This window comes from Lepisma saccharinum, chromosome 2 (assembly GCF_977018435.1).
Source record: "Lepisma saccharinum chromosome 2, izLepSacc3.1, whole genome shotgun sequence".
Classification (NCBI taxonomy): Eukaryota; Metazoa; Arthropoda; class Insecta; order Zygentoma; family Lepismatidae; genus Lepisma; species Lepisma saccharinum.
In genome coordinates this window covers 109,961,641-109,978,572 of record NC_139230.1, presented here as the reverse complement: position 1 = coordinate 109,978,572, position 16,932 = coordinate 109,961,641, and the positions used below count along the sequence as shown (strand labels likewise).

The 16,932-nt window shown below is 37.3% G+C and overlaps 1 protein-coding gene across 2 annotated transcripts in view; it reads right to left on the bottom strand.

Moving 5' to 3' along the window:
• LOC145984110 (VWFA and cache domain-containing protein 1) overlaps positions 1 to 16,932 on the bottom strand; it is a 211,140-nt gene that overhangs the window by 55,660 nt on the left and 138,548 nt on the right. For both annotated transcript variants that reach the window (XM_083117535.1, XM_083117536.1), the window contains exons 13-14: positions 7,775 to 8,015; positions 1,462 to 2,131 (exon numbers count right to left, since the gene is read on the bottom strand). In XM_083117535.1, coding sequence (XP_082973661.1) covers positions 1,462 to 2,131; positions 7,775 to 8,015 — 911 coding nt within the window. The remainder of the gene's footprint in view (positions 1 to 1,461; positions 2,132 to 7,774; positions 8,016 to 16,932) is intronic.

The following is a 16,932-nucleotide window of genomic DNA, read 5'->3' as shown; positions in this document are numbered from 1 at the left end:
TGACAAAAGAAAACGAGTCGTGCATTTTTCAACATCACATGCAACTTAGTTGGTGACAAAAAAATCTCTTTCAATTAATATAGCTGCTGTAGTGTGCTCCAGTTTAGCCGAAGATGGAATCAGTGTTCCAACACCATCACAGTCAGGTGTTTGGCGAGCTGTTATAAGAAGTGGCGAAGATGAAAGGCATAAAATAAAATCTATTTTGCAAGAAGAGAAACAATTCTGCCTTCATTTCGACGGTAAGCAATTTGCAAATCGCGAGTATCAAGTGGTAATCTTGAAGAGTTCACTTAGAGAATTGAAATTAGGTATAGTAAAATGTGAAAGCATGTCATCGCAGGATATTTTTAATGCACTGCAAAGTTTGCTGAATTAATTTGATGCATGGAAGAACTTCAAAATGATCGTATGTGACACAACAGCAGTAAATGCTGGACGAGTAAATGGAATTGTTCAAAAATTAAAAAGTGAAATCATCACAAGAGGATTTGATCAGCCACAGTACATTGGCTGCCAGCACCATATTCTTGATAGAATCGTAAAGCATGTGTTAGACTTCTTTAATCCGATTTCTTCTACCAAACCAACTCTGAACTATGAATTCGTGGACGAAGTGATAAAACAATACGATGTCTTGCAGCAGTCCTACAAGCCAGAAAGTTAAATGATAACTGTTCAAAATCCAGGTTGGCGAGATGATTTTAGATTTCTGTATGAGTTATGTAGAGCATTCCGTTTCCTTAAAGAAACTGGTGCAATCCCAGCAATTAAATGGAGAAAATTACCGTCTCTTCACAATGCCAGATGGAATTCACGTGCTATATATGCTCTTATTTCGTATTTCCTCATTCCTAAATGGAGAATATCACTGGAAATACCGTGCTCTTTCATCTCAAATACATGGCAGGAAGCCTGGTTTCCTAACCAAATGTTCAACGCAGAGATTCACCAGAAACTGATGGATGGAATTTCCGAATTAAATTGCTCTGCAGCCATGAAGTGCTTTGTAACTCACTGGAATGTTGTAAGATCCGTTGTAGATATATCACGGACAAATATTTGTGCCAAACGAGGGGTGAAATTAATGGAAGAACTGTACCAGAAATGCAAAACATAAATATTTGAATCTGAAGCTTATTTCAACTAATACATTTTGACTGCGCTGAATGTACTTAAATTTGAGAATTTTCATTGTCATTGGTGCGGAACATTTTTTATGAATTGAACGAAATAATTGTCATTTTCTGATTCTGTATTAAAAAGTTCATTGATTTCTACTACAGGATAAAAAAATATTTTTTTGTCATAACCCTAGTGTATACTGTATACTGAATTTGAACCAAAATTTAGTATTATATTCAACAAGAATATTTCTAAGACAATTATTAATTGCAAAAGCTGGTTGACTGAATATGTCACACGTTTGATGGAAAAAATACAATCAAATGTAATACTTACCATGCTACATGGGCAAAAGGCTGCTATTACATCACTTGTAGAATTTACAATGCCTATAAATGCATTTGTTCCAGGTATTGCAGAAATGTGATACTTGATGCCATGTTCCCCATGAACAAAGTTTGTTAAAACAGTTGGCAAACTTATATTAAACTGGTAATACCGCTGCATAGTTCTGTCTAAATAACTGTTACACATCTTTTTCCTCACGAAACCAACATGATTAAGAATATCGTTAGCTACTAATGGTTCCTTGTGAGTGATGTGCTGCTGTTCAACAGGACCCTTGCCATTTGGATCTATCAAGCTTGGGTGGGAAACCAGATATCCTTTATCATCCATAATGAAGCACCTTACATTTTCTTGTTCACAGAATGGCATACTGTCAAACAACAGTTTGTAAAAATAACCCAAAGTGAAGTCTATCCCCATCACAGCTACTATGGTATCTTCATTGCTGTGCATGGCAGCGGCCTTTCCTTCATAAATAGTGTGACTAAGTGTTACAATGTAACCAGCTCCCCCAACATCCAAATATGGAGCAGTAAGAACAACTTTCCCTGGATATTCCTGTGCTCTTGAATACCATGACCTCTTGGTTGGATCATAAATGGGATCAATCACTGAGCCTGGATACATCTGTAAAACACCACTTGGTGTTGCAATGTATCTGGAAAATAAATGGGAAACTTATTGTTAGTAGATGCAACTTTATAAAAAGGTAAATTTCAAAAACTGTAGGCACTAAGCAGGACTTTCAGGAAATACTTTGTGCTATTGATATGATGTATATGAACAAAATGTTTTCCTAGAACTAAAAGCTTAATATTTTGTAGAAAGAAACCAATTAATTGTATATATTAAACCACAATTTACACAGTACATATTTATGACGACATAAGAAATCTTAAGCCATATTACTCTTTTTGCTTTGTTTCTTGTTTACTTATTGAAAAAGAATGTCAGAAGTAGAACATTTGTGCTGTCTTCAAATTAATGTTTATTTACAAGACAGCATTGGTACTAAAACAAACTTTAGTATGAAGATCTTAAAAATAGCTTTTGTCTCTGAATACTGGACCTTGTAAATTTACCTATTATTTCATCATTTGGAATTTGTGCAAGAATGTCAATCTCACTACAAAAAATAAGCAAACTTGACAATAATGAATCCCCCAAACTGGAACACAACCAACATATTATAATCAGTTTTCGAAATAATGGAAAGCTAGCACATTGATTCGTTAAGTGTAATGAGTATAAATATGCATTTAAACAATGTTTTTTTAAGTGTAATAAGTTAAATTATATAAATATGCACTTGAACAATGTTTGTGAATGGAGAATAAGATTTATGAAATTTATAAAACCCACAATTTGAGTATTTAACATAAATTGTTACACAACTTAAGATTGAAAATTCAACCTTGCAAACCAAATAAAATGCTCCAGCCATGTGACCGATTCAATTATTGTTTCACTAGACATTACAGAAACTTAGCTAGAAATTCTTAAGCTAATGGCGAGAATTTAATACAGTTCCTACTTCAAAGAACTCGTCCCTCTGCTTGGGATAACTATAATTATTTTAGTAATCTATAGCAATAATTATGTGGATTCTATCTTCAGTGCAAATGTCACTTGTTAAAAGTAAAATTGTCCTGCGACAAAATGTTAGAAATGCGAAGGAATTTGATATTATTCATTTTTATTTTTCTGTTTTATTGGGTAATGGACAAGGTGTTACTGTATGAAATACAATTAGTACAATTATTACAGCATACAGGGAATCTATACTACAATAATACTGCTAATAGTTGTACATTATGCAAATGATGTGCATACCTACTTTAAATTAAGCAGTATACCAACACTGTAAGCATTATATTTTAAGAAGTGATGTGATGTAATGCAGCTATAGTATGAAACTTTAGTAAAATGCAAAACACGCAGCAAGAAAATTTTTACAATTTATTTGCAGTCTTTCAAGAATATTAATTTAATGGGATGTCAATACTTTCTTATGACCCCGCGATATTTACTCTTTTACAGCCTCTCTTTTCACACGTTTGGCGCCAAAACCGTGTGGATACCATACCGCTAAATATAATCCCCTGAATATAATATTCGAACTTCCCCCCACTACAGAAATCCATTGACAATCTAAGATTTAACACTTTATCAAGAGCTTCATATCTTCCCCTTAAATTTAATACTCAATCCTCCCACCAAAATTTCCGTGCCAATTTTAGACTTACTGTTTATGTTGCCTCCTCCAAAACAAATAATTCTCGGTCAGCAGAATTTTCGCAACAGTCTAGACAATAGTAATATACAAGAATTTGATATCCCTTAAATTGAATGCTCAATCCCCCCTAACAAAAATACCCTCTATAATCTAAGGCTTAACACCGATATTCAAGAGATGTTCCCCCTTAACGTTTAATTCTCAATCCCCCCCCCCCCAAGAATCCACGTGTCAATATGTAAGAGTTGGATATTTCCTTCCACCTCCCCTCCTGATAATACATATTACTCTTTACAATTCCCTTGGAAGTCTACAAATTGCTATTTATATAGCAGCAATGGTAAATTATATAGGCCCTTTCCCATCGCCTGCGGAAAGATGTATCAGAGTGGGGGGGGGGGGTAAAAGATGGATGATGGCAACACAGAAACAGTTATTGAAGGTGGTGTTATGGCTGTTGGTGTGGATGGCAACTGTGAAATCGGAGTTTTGAGTGGAGAAATGGTGGTTCTTGATCCTTAGGTTCAAGGGGGTGGAGGTTTTGCCTAAGTAGAAGTTGCCGCAGATGAGGGTGTTGCACCTGTGAGCTGGGGGGAGTGGTGTGGAAGGGGTGAGTGTGTTTTGGACCAAGATGTTTTGGAGGTTGGGGGGGGGGGGTGCGATGGAAGACGACCCTTGGTTTATTCCAAAAGATGTCCCTGGTGTCAGGATCACTGTGCAGGATGGGGAGGAGAGAGTGAAGGGTAACGTTATATCTGATTTTCATAATGTGGGGATGGTATTGGGTGATCAGAGTTGGAGGGTTGGTTTTGGGTTGTTTGGTGCGGTTGTGGGAGGTGGCTCTAGTGATTTGTTTGTTGATGAGGGTGGAGGGGTAGCCACGGTTGGTTAGGGCTTGGTGCAGGCATAGGTTGTAGTTTTGGCGGGATTAGGGGGATGAGTTGAGGCATTGGTCTTTGAGAGCAAGGGAAAATGGGATGGCGTGGTAGGGGTTTGAGCTGGAGTAATGGAGATACTGGAGGTGGTTGGTCGGTTTGATGTGTATGGAAGTTTCCAAGTGGTCTCCCGCAATGTGGATGTCCACATCTAAGAAGGTCACTTGGTCTTTGGAGTGGAACCAGATGAATTTGAGTGTAGTGAAGTCATTCAGTTGGTTTAGGAATGTAGTGAGGGAGGGTTCGCCATGTGTCCAGAGGAGGATAATGTCATCTATGAATCTTAGCCAGAGGAGTGGTTTCAGTTGTTGGGAGTCAAGGAATTCCTGTTCCAGCCTGCCCATGAACAGGTTGGCATAAGAGGGGGCCATGCCGGTACCCATAGCTGTGCCATGTATCTGCAGGTAATGTTGGTCACTGAAGCAGAAGTTGTTGCAGGTAAGTACAAGGTTAGCTAGTTGTATCAAGAACGCATATCAGCCTTTCTAGACTCTCACCTAAAACCCCTCATCCAAGCTCTGCTCTCCTACCTCCGTGACACCAACCAGTTCCTTAACATCATCCAAAACTTGCAATCCCTACCACCAAACACCATCCTCACAACAGTTGATGTCACATCCCTCTACACCAATATTCCCCATGCCCATGGCCTCCGTGCCACAGAATCATTCCTTAACAGCCAACCCAAACCCCACAATCTCAGCACTCACTTCTTGATACAACTAGCCAATCACCCAATACCACCCCCAACATTACGAAAATCAGACATACCCTCCACTCCCTCCTCCCCATCCTGCACAGTGATCCTGACACCAGGGACATCTTTCGGGATAAACCAACGGTCATCTTCCATCACCCCCCCCCCCCAACAACCTTCAAAACATCTTGGTCTGAAACACACTCACCCCTTCCACACCACTCCCCCCAGATCACAGGTGCAACAAACCCAGATACAAGACCTGCCCCATACTTATCACCTCCCCCACCCTCCTGATCCCCACAGCGGCAGGTGAGTTCACCCTTCACCCTAAGGGCACCTGCCACTCATCCAATCTGATTTACACCCTCATCTGCCAAATCTGCGGCAACTTCTACTTAGGCAAAACCTCCACCCCCTTGAACCTAAGGATCAATAACCACCGTTCTTCAACCCAAAACTCCGATTTCACAGATGCCATCCACACCAACAGCCATAACACCACCTTCAATAACTGTTTCCGTGTTGCCATCATCCATCTTTTACCCCCCCCCCCCACTCTGACACATCTTTCCGCAGGCGATGGGAAAGGGCCTATATAGCAGGCATGCACGCCACTATACCCCCCGGACTCAACCTAGCCAACCAGTAACCCTTTCCTCTCCTCCCCAAAACTACCCACACAACTTACAGTAAACACTGGTTAAAGTACTTTTTGTTCTCTATCAACTGTTTCTGGCAACACTGATTGTAGAGACGCTAAAGTCAGTATTCTGTGCCTCTACTCCATGTGATGCCGATCTATCTATCTTCTACTTTGAAAATGCGACATATATCGCGAAATATAGAATTATTTATCTTCGTGTGGTTAGTGTTTACTGTCTCCTTCATCATTTGTATTTATCCACCCTTCTGGCACCTTTTCTGATCCTATTCCTGTGTTATATGTATATATATATATATGTATGTATGTATGTATGTATATATGTGTGTGTGTGTGTGTGTGTGTGTGTGTAAGTAAGAGATGGTGTGATCAGCACCTTGCTCCAGCCACCTTTACCCCGCATATTCTTCAATTTTTTGCCAATTTGAATGTGATGTGATCAGCACCACACTTGGGCAGCTCCCTTGCTCTTTTGGCCCAAATATGCATTTCAATGACATTTAGATGTGCACTAAATTTGGCTGTTTTCAGAAAATATTTCCGCACCCCTCGTTTATTCACTCATTTTTCCTGGCCCCATTACTTTACAAGACAAGATAAGAGTCACACAAAATGCAAAATAAATTCTCTGCATCCCACCCCACAGAATTGATTTGACATGAATATTTTTCCGTCAGTGAGTAAAATATCGCCCTATCTGCCCATAGAAAAAAAAATATCACTTTAGCTTGTGTGTTTTCAGCTTCATTCTGGTTCACAAGAATATTTTCCATCAGTAAGTTAAATATCACCCATCTGCCCATAGAAAAGAAGAATCACTTCAGCTTGTGCATTTTCAGCTTCATTCTGATAACCAAATTACATGTAAAATTCAGATTTAAAGTAATTGACAGTGAAGTATAGACCACATCCAATCTTATGTCCTCACGAATCTAAACAACTTTCCATTAAAAGGAAAGTTCAGTTCTTATCCAGTATCAGATAACAGAGGTTGGCAAACCTTTCTTAATTGCCAATGTGGCAGACAAGAAGAAAGTAAGAGTTTTCAGAAACAAGTCCCTCCCCCTTCCTTGTTGTCAACTAGAATAAATAAATGAGTGGTCAAACCCTGTACTCAATTTTCACCTCATGTTTTTGTGGAGGGGAAGGGTAAACAGAGATACCTCAGTCATACTCTTACAAAGTTGTCCAAATTCTAGGGAAATCAGCATTTAACAAGAATTGGTTTGGCAACAGTGATCTTGTTCTCCTATCATAAGGCAGAAGGATTGGCCAATTTCATCTTGACGGGGAATGCAAGAAGTTTCCCCCTACCTCTCCCTCAAGGGAGGTGTGACAAATGCAACTTATGCACCCCTTCTCCCCCCCCCAGCCATGCCTCCTCACTACCTCCTCTTGCATGAAAAGCCTAACCAGTAGAAGTTCAAGGTCCTTTCATGAATGAAGCAACTGCAAAAGCAAACAAAAGAGGGAGAAGTCACATGGCGAACAGACCAGTCTTGTGGCAAATTTTATGACATTGGCATGGCTTGGAAATGTATAAAGTGGGAAACGAGAGTTATGGCAAAAATAAGATCAAGGCGAATGTCCTATTATTAAACACATCATTTTGCCAGGACCTGGATGCGTAAAATGTGGGAATGGAAAATCGGGGTTACACAGTATTAGTTTCTAAGTTAAGCTTACAAGTATTTTCTTTAAATATTTATGAAAATATACAGCTACCATATAATTTCTTAAAAGTATTATATTTACAGATGCCAACATACCTTCTAACAATATACTTGTTTAACAAGCTTTCTTGATATTGTTTTATCCATTCAGGCATGATACGTGCAGTTGCTATTACATCATTTCGTACTAATGGCTTCAAACCAGGATTAGCAAGCAACCAGGTATTATCATTGATGTATGCCATGTAACTTTGCATTGTAGATGTTGACATACCTTCCCTTAAATGTTCAAATGGTGATTGGAAGCATGATGGGGACAGAAATAACACCCCAGAATCTGCATAAATGACAGACAGAAGAACATGAAATATTATAAAATTTCCACTCATACAATTCACATATTAATACATACTTACGTATAAAGACAAAAGTATAAAATAACATGCCCAATGATGTCCTGAGTCATCATCAGGATATATCATCAAGAGAGATGTTCCAATTTCTTCCAATGTTATTTTCCATAATGCATATTTTGAGCTTTGTGATTTGGTAAATAACTATTTTAAATATTTGAAAGTTTCTCCCAGAAGGGCAGTTATTGGTAGACTACAGTAATATCCTGAATTTTTCTGAAAAATTGTCATTATATAGTAGAAAGAACTGTAGATTTAGAACAACACATTTTTGAAAGAAGTATTGCGAATAAATGGGAATTTGCAAAACAACATTTCCACTTTTACATCTCCTCATCTAAGAAGCTATTCAATTCAAGAGGGCCTCCTGTTACTCTGCCATTGACACAAGCTCTGGGCTCAGATGAGCAGCATTTTCTTACATGGCAGCTGAATGTGGGTTTACATCATATCTAAGGAAAATACTTTGGCAGATACATAGAGAAAAGTAATGAAATCTCCATAGATTCATACCTATTTTCACAGTTTAATTTGAACTTTATAGCCAACATAGACTATGAAAAGGATGATGTAGACTACCATCCAAGAAAGAAAAGACCTGAGTTTCATATCATCAATGAAGGTCATCAATTCTCTTAAGGGTCATCCATGTTAATTTGCCCACAAAAAAATTGAAATGTCACCATTGACATGGATTTCAACGAAATTTTGTACACTTGTAGATTTGACCTAAGTAAGAAACCCCACAATTTTTCTTCCTTTTGCCTTATACTTTTAGTTACAGGTGGTCAGTTTTTTCAGGATTTGCTTATACGTGTCTCTCCTGATTCTTCATTGCAGGGGTGTAGTACATTAATAAAATAATTATATTTCAGCATATAACCTTTGTAGATACATGAAATTTTATCTGTAAGTCAATCAAAGTGTGCAGATTCTAATAAAAAATATCCGAAGACTTATGTGTTTTTCCCATTGTTGCAAAAAATTATTTTACATAAACAAATCATGTTTCCTACTACAAAAAATCAAATTGCATAAATTAATATTTTAGCCAAAAGGGGTCCTTTGAACTTGTCCGTATTTGTGTTTCGCTAATCCTCTATGTGTGTTCTAACATATTCATATTCTTTATTTCCATTGACTCATGTCCATAGGTATGGAAATTGTCATATAACAATACATACAGTAATAAAATATTAATACAATTTTAGACAAGGATTACAGTAATGATTTTAAGAACTACTACATGAAGGAAATCCAAATACACTAATAAAATATTAATACAATTATAGACAAGAATTACAGCAATGATTTGAAGAACTTCTACATGAAGGAAATCCAAATAAAGGAAGAATACACTATTGGAGTGAAATTACATACAATATTTAAGGCGAGCACAATAATAAGCAAAGAAATTTTTTAGTTTAAAAATAAGATGTAAAAGTAAATATGTAACTTATACAACATGGAAGAATGCAATATATATACAGAACCGATTAATGATCATTTAGGTACAATAATAGCATATAGTGAATACTTCGTACATGATAATATAAATAGTATAATTCCATTTTCTGTACAACCGAACCCTCTTTGTTGACAATTTATGTAATTTAATATTTGCAAATTTAGAAATTCATTTATTGAATAAAAACAATGTCGTAAAAAGAATTTTGTTAATTCCCTCTTAAATTGGGTAGTTGATTCCATTGTTTTCATATGATCAGGTAATTTATTATATTATACGAATTTAGGACCTTTTTCAAGGAGAGTGGTATTATGAGTTTGTATAACCAGATCGTGATTTTTTCTTGTGTTGTATTGATGTACTTACTTTGATATGTTTGGAGAAACTAGACATATCTTGTTTTACATAGCACAGTAAATGTAATATATATAGGCAAGGTAATGCTAGAATGCTAAGATACCTGAAAATTTTCCTACATGGTTCATTTATTTTCTTTCCTGCCATAATTCGTACTACTCTCTTCTACAAAATAAAAAATTTTGCACTGTTTCTAGCATTCCCCCAAAATACAATTCTGTATGTTAGTTGTGACTGGAAAAAACTGAAATATGTTATTCTTATTGTCTCCCTGTTTATTATGGTTCTTAAGGTTCATATACCATATATGGTTTTGCTTAATTTCCCTGCTAGGTGCTCTATATGTATGTCCCAGTTGAGATTTTCCTGTATCCAAATACCCAGGAATTTTATGGAATTTGTATATTTGATGTGTTCATTTTCTATTTTTATTACTGGTTCTTCATTGTTCTTATTTCTTGAATGATGGAATTTTATTGCTAAAGTTTTGTTTTTATTTATCGTCAACTTATTTGTGGGGAACCATTTGGAGAGTTCGTTTGAGGTGTTTTTTATATTTGAATTTAGAATTTGTTCATTTTTGCCAGTTATCACAATGCTCGTGTCATCTGCATGTAAGGTAGTTTTAACTGAGGGTAAGTTTGAAGGCAGGTCATTTATGTATATGGTAAATAGTACTGGCTCTAGAATAGAGCCTTGAGGAACACCACATGTCACTTCTTCTAGCCTAGAGATATGGGAAGATGCATTGGTATTTGTCCCTTCTACATGTAAGATCTCTACAGCTTGACTGCGATTTTGCAGGTAAGATCTAAACCAGGTGTTTACTATACCCCTTATTCCATAGTAATTTAATTTATTCAGAAGTTGGTCATGCGATACTGTGTCGAAAGCTTTTGATAAATCAAGAAAGAGACCTACAGACTGTTCCCGATTGTCCAGGAGTTGTCTGACATGTTCGATGTATTCAAATATTGCTGTAGTTGTTGATTTGCCTTTACGGAAACCATGTTGTGATTTAGATATTATGTTGTTTTTATTTAAGGAAGTTGTAATTTGTTTATTCATTGCAATTTCCATGATTTTTGAGAATGGTGAAAGCAGAGCTATGGGCCTGTAATTATCTACACTACGCTTATCCCCTTTTTTACACACAGGTTTGATTTTTGCTTGTTTTAATTTATCTGGGAACACACCAATAACAAAGGATAAGTTCACTAGATAACATAATGGGTGTAGGATATGGGTGTGACATTTCTTTATAATTGAGGATGCAATTTCATCCAAGCCAGTTGACCATTTGCTCTTCATTTTTAAGATGATGTCTGGCAGTTCCTCAACAGAGACTGGGTGTAGAAACATTGATGCACTATGTGTATTCATTTTAACCTTACCAGAGTTTTGATTGGTTTTGACTTTATCCTTATTTACATTGATTAGGTATTTATTTGCCACTACCAAAGGATCGCTTATGTTTGTGTCATTTTGATAAAGTGTGATGTTTTCTAGTTTTTTGCAATTTCCCTGCAGTTCTTTTTTTATTATGCCCCATATTGCTCTGGATTTACTTGAAGAGTCTGAAATTAGTTTCCCATTATGCCCTTTCTTTGCAGCTTGTAACACACGTTTACATGTTGACTTGTATTTCTTGAAGCATTCTTCAAAATCAATTGATCAGGTGTGCTTTTCCTAGCCCTGTTTAGGAATCTCATTCTATCACTAGCTATCTTTATTCCTTTTGTGATCCAAGGTTTCTCTTTCTGTGTTGCCCCTTTAACTTCCTTCTTTGGGAAGGCTACATCAAAATAGTAAGAAAATACGCAATGAAATTTGTCGAAAGCATCATTTACTGTGCTACACTCATATATATGTTTCTAATCTTCATTGCTGAGTAAGTGATTGAAGTAAGTTGTATTTTCATATTTTGGTGGTATAATCATTTATTTGTTTAACATTGCTATTGCTTTGTGAAAATGGTGTTGAAAGTGAGAAAGCCTGTGCAAAGTGATCTGAAAATCCAGTGTCAAAAACCTCTACTGTGCATTGGTCGACTAGTGTGTTCAATAGAATTTCGTCCAGAGCACTTTTTGTTACTCTGGTAGGTACTTTAACCATTGCTTCTAGGTTGAACATGTTAAGAAGCATGTTTAATTCATGATTTACATTCTTATTTAGAAAATCAACATTGAGATCACCTATCACTGCTACCTTTTTGTTGGACTTCTGAAAGTGATTTAGAATAACTTCCATGTTACTGACAAATATATTCAAATCACTATCTGGCATTCTGTATACACATATGATTATATATTTTAGTTCTGGCAACACTCAAAGGGTTTTTCAATGTTGAGGTGAGCAAACTTTTTGCATTCCTCTACTGCGATACCAATTTTACTATATATGCATGCACCACCTCTCCTGAATTTACTTCTTGAAAAGTTTGAAGTTAAAATGAAGTTTGGAAAATTTACACAACATATTTCACCATGTTTTAGCCAATGCTCAGTGAAACAGATGATGTTTTTATCTGCTAACTTATCAGCTAGGAGTGTTTCTACTAGGGATGGCCAAATGGATCCGGATCTGAAAAATCCGGATCCATTCGGATCTGGATCCGGGTCCAAAAGTTTCGGATCTGGATCCGGATCCGAGAGTTTCGTATCTCAATCCCATTATAATATTACCACACCTTAAAAGGTATTATGATCTTCGATTACAAAGAAATTTTTCATTTGTTAGTCCTACAAGAATTTTTTTCAAGTGTTCCTTGTTCCTAAAATACTTTGCTACGCATCGGCTAACACACTCGTGCACAAAAATAATCTTACTTGTTTAACATAAAATGTCAGAGGTGATTTTGTAAATGCCATTGAAACGAATATGTATTCATGTATTGGAAATGGAAACACACATAAATGTGAGACATTCCATTCCAGGATGAAACCTTTAACACATATAACAAGATAGAAATGTTATACAAAAATTATACAATTTTTCTACAGTTACAGTTTTACAAATTAAAATAGAACATTATAATATATGAAGTATTGTATAATTACAAAGTGTAAGACTAACAAGGGAGGTTATCTAAGTGTCCCCCTCCGATTTCCATGAAACTTGGCAGGTGTGTGTATAATCGGGCCCAAAGGAAGAAATACGTGTTTTTTTGTTTCGGCTAAAAAACTGTTTTAGGGGGCAAAACCCGTCTCAAATGTCAATAAGAGGACAAATTGACATGGGGATCATCTGACCCCTGTGTCCCCCTCCGATTTCCATGAAATTTGGCAGGTGTATAGATAGGCCGTATGCACCCTGTTTCTTCCTATGCCATATTTACGTGGTTTTGGGGTCAGATCCCCACTTCAATTTCTCCTCATCTTGACATTTGAGGGGGGGGTTGCCCCCTAAAACCGTTTTTTAGCTGAAACACAAAAACACGTACTTCTTCCTTTGGGCCCCTCCATACACCTGCCAAATTTCATGGAAATCAAAGTGGCACACAGGGGTCAGATCCCCGCGTCAATTTGTCTTCATCTTGACCTTTGAGGGGGGTTTTGCCCCTTAAAACAGTTTTTTTTAGCTGAAACACAAAAACACGAATTTCTTCTTTGGGCCCCTCTATACTCCTGCCAAGTTTCATGGAAATTGGAGGGGGAGACTTAGACCTCCCTTGTAAGTTTACAAATAGCGCATGCACGCACACACTCTATATATAGTATATGTGTATGTATGTATATTATATATATATGTATTTGGTCTAGGAATTAATTCGTGCGCCTGGACAAGAGATGGTGTAACGAGCGTATCGTCCCACAGTTCCGTGTATCCACACATGCATTGAAAACTCCTGTCAGCGCGCATCGTTCGTAGTATAGGGCAGTTGTTTGACGCGTCAACAACAGCATTTTGTAGTCAACTGAACATGGCGCAGTTCGTGCCAGATAAAGTATTTTTGCGGGTTGTTCTGCTTCAATACATTAACATGCAGAAAAGTGCTACCGAAAGTCATTGTATTTTGGTGGAAGTGTATGGTGACCATGCGCTAGCTGAGCGAACGTGTCAGAAGTGGTTTGCACGGTTTAGAAGTGGTGATTTCGGCCTGGAAGACCAAGAGCGACCTGGACAGCCAAAAAAATTTGAAGACGAAGAATTGAGAGCATTGCTCGATCAGCATTCGTGTCAAACGCAGGAAGAACTTGCAGAAGCATTAGGCGTTGATCAAACAACAGTTTCCAAACGCCTCAAAGCCATGGGAATGATTCAAAAGATGTCACATTGGGTTCCACATGAATTGAAAGACATAGACGTTGAAAGACGAAAAACCATTTGCGAATTGTTGCTTCAAAGACAGAAAAGAAAGGGGTTTTTGCATCGCATTGTTACTGGCGATGAGAAGTGGATCCATTACGAGAACCCAAAACGAAAAAAGGCCTGGGTGAAGCCAAGTGAACCAGGTCCATCACAACCGAAACGAGATATTCACTGTGCAAAGGTTATGCTGTGCATATGGTGGGATATGAAAGGTGTGGTGTACTATGAGCTGCTGCAACCGGGTGAAACTATTAATGGAGAACGTTATCGACGACAATTAATGCGTTTGAAGCCATCTCTGGTCAGGAAACGAGCAGAATGGGAGAACAGACATGATAAACTTATTATTCAACATGATAACGCTCGCCCACCTGTCAAAACCTATTTAGAAAATGTCGGATGGGAAGTTTTACCCCACCCGCCGTATTCACCAGACGTTGCTCCTTCGGACTACTACTTGTTCGATTGCATGAATAACGATTTGATTGGACAGCGGTTCACTTCTTCAAAAGATATCGAAAAATGGGTCTCTGACTGGATCGCTTCAAAGAATGAGGACTTCTTTGGCCACGGAATTCGTAACTTGCCTGACAGATGGGCGAAAGTGCTGGCTCGCGATGGACAATATTTTTCTTAAGGTATTGATGTATTTTGTGTTTGAACTACAGCTTCAATGTGTGCATAACAACCGCACGAATTAATTCCTAGACCAAATATATTAGCAGGTAAAAATTTGTTATAGACACATTCTTACTTTCCAAAGAAGCGCATGTGGGATGGCAAAACGGAATTTTCGGATCCAGATCCGAAAGATCCGGATCTGGCCATCCCTAGTTTCTACCATTAGTTTCTTTTCGGTGTTTAGTCCTTGGATGTTTTGATGGAATATATTCAGAGATATTGATCCTCTACCATTTCTTACCGAATTACAGTTTCTCTTAACATTCCTCGTACACATTATTTTCTTATCTACGTTTGAATTTACAACTTGAAGGTTTTGGTGAGAATTATTTAAGGTTTCTGACTTCCTATAACTTACCATACTCTCCATACAGCCCACTGATCCAATTACATTCCCCATAAAAAATTACTGTCATGCATTAATGGGACTTTCCTTTCCCTTGTAGATTTCCGATTGGTATCTTCAATACTTCTATTTGCACTTTCACTAGTCAAACTTTAATTTGATTCACTATCATCTTGATTGTTTTTAGCATTTTGCTTGATGTGGTTACCACTATTTACTATTTCTTGATTTACTTCTGTGATATCTTGAAGTAAGGGTTGCGCCAAGGGTAAATTCTTAGTCTTCTCAGTAGGATTTGGAGCCGGAAGAACTATGGCATTTTTCCCATTTTGGGGGGGAGGTGTACTGTTTACCAATAGGGAGAGTTCGTCACACTGCAAATCTTTCCCTCTTCTATTTAAGTGTTGGCCGTGGGTGGTATGACCATCTCTTCCGATTTCATTTGCACTTAACATTTGCACTTTTGGGAAAACTTTGCAAACTTTGGAGAATTTGGAGTTTGCCTTGTTTACTTCCACATTTACACATGATGATTGCATTAGGTCGTATTGTAGTGGGATGGTACTAACAATAACGTTTGTGTTTTTTACTGTTTCAAGGCAAGTTTTGAGGGCTATATTTGCTGATTTTGTATCGTTCCTTGCTACGTCATTAGATCCACCCATTATGATGACGAAGTCGTCGCTTGCATAGCCCTTGCACTTGAAAGCCACTGAATTATTTACCTCACATAATGGTGCCCGGGTTTGGTAAATCCAGTTACTTCATAATCCGCATGTCTTTCTGCTACTCTCGTCACAATGCCACGACTATGGCTATCCCCCAGAATCAAAATCTTCCCTTTGCGCCCTTTGTTTTGTACAGTGCTATCGTCTTGGTTCTTCATGTGTGGGCGATATTTTGTCTTATTAATAACCCTCTCTTTGCTGTCACTATTCGCACAATTTCCAGCATTTCTCCCAGTTGAGCAGTCAAGCCTTGTTGCCATGGGGCTAACTTCTTCACTGTTTAGCAACTCGAATCGATTATGGTGTATAAATTTGTATCGTGCATTTTGATTTTGTCCATTTGTGTTGGAACTTGAATTTATCACAGATTTCTTATTTACGTTGCGATTTACAACCTCCGACCACATGTTTGAGTTTTTCACATCATTTAGTCCTCTTTTCTCGTTCAATAGTTCTAGTTTGTCTGCTTCAAGAACCTTAATGATTTCATTCTTGGACGAGAGCTCAAGATGCAGTCTCTCTATCTCTCGTTTAGTTCTGTCTCACTCACAACAACCTGGCATTTTGTGACTTTTCACTCACTTTACCTATTTTCCGAGCAAATACAGTTGTCTTGTAGCTTTCGCAATGTCTGTGCACTTACGAACAGCTTCTTTACAGCCTTTTACCTTTTAGTTAATGATTTTTTCACGAGCTCTTCTACACGCACTACTATGACCGGTGGCCATTTTTTTTTTTTAATTTTTTTTTTTATATGAAAAAAGTAAGTTGTGGGGTTTTGGTGGCTTATGTATAAAATGTATGCTAATTTATGAAACATGCTAATGGAGATTTCAATTAAAAACACTGATATTGCACGCTACCAAGATTTCAACAAAGAGTATATTTATGACTATTACAGAAAACTAACAGCATGAATTTTCATGCAACAGCATATATTTAGAAGATTT